Raw genomic sequence first — 2,962 nt, forward strand, 5'->3', positions numbered from 1 at the left:
TTCATACAAACCCACCTCTTCCTTTTACCTGTACTCATTGAAGCGATACAAAGCGTTGGACACTGCCTTGTTTGTATCGCACAACAGTAAACTCATGATTTCCCATAGCACCACGGAATATACCACGATCACATCATTAACTTACTGCTCTACTGTTTTTCAAAACACGGTGCTATCATCATTCAACCTCTGTGCCCCTTTCCCTGACGTAAAACTGCTATCATTCCCCCCGTGTGATATGGATTTCCTGGCTATACATCAGCACATTGAGGGTTATTTATAGGATTACAGAGCCTAGTATGTAAAATACACCAGGAAGACGACAACGCAGCAGCCTTCTCGCAGGTGCCATTGAGAGGCGACCTTGAATTGCAAATGCAAGTGAACAGTGCAGAATGACAGAGGTATATGGTAATGTCCCGCTGCAGATGCAGAACAGAGGACACCTCCAAAGGATAGAGCGAGAGATTACCATGAGACAGAGATTAACATGGCCTCTGCGCTCCTAATTCCCCACATTCAGCAAATTGTTGGAGAGAATGGGAATAGAAAATAATGAGGGGACAAGCGGGACAAGCCTCTCTCTCTCTCTCTCTCTCTCTCTCTCTCTCTCTCTCTCTCTCTCTCTCTCTCTCTCTCTCTCTCTCTCTCTCTCTCTCTCTCTCTCTCTCTCTCTCTCTCTCTCTCTCTCTCTCTCTCAACCCCCTTGCCAGGTGCAACATGTTTCTCTTTCGTTGTTTAATTCTCCCTGGCTCCCCGTTTCTTTCCACTGTGACAGCTCTCCTCTAACTTTGTATCTCTCCCTTCTTTTTTCTCTTACCTCCTCCCCCTCTCCCTTGCTCCCAGGTCTCTTTTCACTGTCACCCCCCCCCCTTCATCTCGTTATCTCTCCCTCGCCTTCTCTCCTTCTACACCCCCTCTCCCTTCATCCACCTCTCCCTTGCTTCCTCTCTTTTTTATCATTATGGCATTCCTCGTTTTCCTCTCTCTCTCTCTCTCTCTCTCTCTCTCTCTCTCTCTCTCTCTCTCTCTCTCTCTCTCTCTCTCTCTCTCTCTCTCTCTCTCTCTCTATCACCTTGTGCTGCGGTATATCTTTAGCCTAGCCTAGCGCTGTGCTGTGCTGTGCTGCTGAGTTAACCAAACACAGATGTCCTACTGCAGAAAGATCTCAAAGTTCACTCCAGTTTCCACCCCCAGCTCCCATTGGCTGGCTGGCAGGCTGGCTAGCAAAAAAGGAAAAACAGGAGAAACAGGGAACCAGCCCGTGTAGTGAGAAGCGAGGAGCCTCCACATAGTTGTAAGAATTCCTTACCTTTTATTCGCCTCTCCTCTCTGCTCCCCAGACGTTAGCGAGAGATGGCTTCAGAACATGACAGGGCGGTCCTCCAGGCTATCTTCCACCCGGGCAGCCCGCTCGGAGACACCGGCCCGGCTCTGAACTCCGAGGAGGAACTAACAGACGACGGTGAGACACCGCTTCCCATTTGAAGGGCGCATTGGGCTATTAAACGTTACCCGGGCCGCCGTTAAAACCCTGTTATCATCCCGGCCCAGATTGGAACCGGGCCCAACTCTAAATTTCATCCCTGATTCGATTTTGATATAGAAAAAGGAATCCTAAAGTGTTAATCTGGGGGAAGATGTTGCCGCCTGGCTTTACTTTGTGTGCGTTTTCTCATGCGTCTTACCGTCTGCCTGTTTATCTTGCTCCGGCAGACCGGGGCTTTGACGCGACGCGGCTCACTGAGGTGAAGGCGCTAGAGGCGCAGGGAGTCAAGTCGGCCGAGGGGGGGGACCTGCAGGCCGCTCTTCATCACTTCAGCGGGGCCATCCTCATCCTCCCGGAGCGACCCTCTGCCTACAACAACCGAGCCCAGGCCCTGCGTCTCCAGGGCGACACAGCAGGTAAAACAACCTCCCCCATAACACATGGATAGACAGACGGATAAACGGTCTGACAGATAACCAGACGATCACAGAGGAACGGAGAGACATACCGTCACAGATAACCTGATGGCCGGCACAGACGCACTGGTACAGGAATTGGGAAATGCTTTCCTTTTCACATTACTTTTCTCTACCTGTCGTTGGCATGGGCCTGTTTTCTTGACCCCCTGGGGGAGGGGGCTACAACCCCCCTTTATCACATCTTGAGGAGGTTCACCAATTGGTAATCATCTGGTTAACCAGTACTCTAGTTGTATTGGTGGGCAGAGCTGTTCTCAGCATCCTGACAACACTATAAGTGGTCCTTGCTTTTGCAAATGCATTGGACTTCTTGCGGGGCTCTTGGAGGGACACAGGGTGAACTCCCATCTGGGTCCTCGGATGATTGTATGTTTGTATGTTTGTTGTGTGATTGCTGCATGTTATTGTACCTTTATTACTACTCAGTTTAATACAATAACGATTGACGTGGGCCAAATTCCCACCAAAGTACCTAGCTGCCTTGTTCTGTCTCTCTCTCACACTCACACACACACACACACAAACACACACACACACAAACACCTGTCCCCGTGTGAACTTACCTGTCTCTTTCCTACAGGTGCGTTGGCGGACCTGGACCGCGCCATCTCCCTGAGCGGAGGCGTGGGACGCACGGCGTGCCAGGCCCTCGTTCAGCGGGGACTGCTGCTCAGATTAGCGCAGCGCGACGAGGACGCCAGGGGAGACTTCGAGAAGGCGGCCGCTCTCGGCAGCGAGTTCGCCAGACAGCAAGCCGTGGCGCTCAATCCGTACGCCGCCCTTTGCAACCGCATGCTAACAGAGGTGATCAACAAGCTCCGCCACCCGGAAGTGACCCAGACATAAGTTGCTTTACTTAATGTGATGTGAATGAAATTGTAAACGGATGCTGCTGGTTACTTCAACGTTACTTTACCTGATGCCTGAATACGTTAACAATGGGCCAAAGATCAAATTGAAATAATAAGCTAACGTTACGTCTGTGAATGTTTAC

At 50.8% G+C, this 2,962-nt stretch overlaps 1 protein-coding gene across 1 annotated transcript; it reads left to right on the top strand.

Annotated features, from left to right (window-relative positions):
* Positions 1-1,307: 1,307 nt before the first annotated feature.
* ttc36 (tetratricopeptide repeat domain 36) lies at positions 1,308-2,962 on the top strand. The gene is made up of 3 exons (XM_079733935.1): positions 1,308-1,465; positions 1,717-1,905; positions 2,549-2,962. The coding sequence occupies exons 1-3, from the start codon at positions 1,357-1,359 to the stop codon at positions 2,812-2,814; spliced, it is 564 nt and encodes a 187-aa protein (XP_079590061.1). The 5' UTR covers positions 1,308-1,356; the 3' UTR covers positions 2,815-2,962.

This window comes from Pollachius pollachius (assembly GCF_949987615.1).
Source record: "Pollachius pollachius genome assembly, chromosome: 3".
Lineage (NCBI taxonomy): Eukaryota > Metazoa > Chordata > Actinopteri > Gadiformes > Gadidae > Pollachius > Pollachius pollachius.

Excerpts from the sequence above, each read along its gene's own strand:
- ttc36 (XM_079733935.1), top strand. The coding sequence starts at position 1,357 with ATGGCTTCAGAACATGACAGGGCGGTCCTCCAGGCTATCTTCCACCCG. Across the intron at positions 1,466-1,716 it reads GGAGGAACTAACAGACGACG|ACCGGGGCTTTGACGCGACG; the intron begins GTGAGACACCGC and ends TTGCTCCGGCAG. Across the intron at positions 1,906-2,548 it reads TCTCCAGGGCGACACAGCAG|GTGCGTTGGCGGACCTGGAC; the intron begins GTAAAACAACCT and ends TCTTTCCTACAG.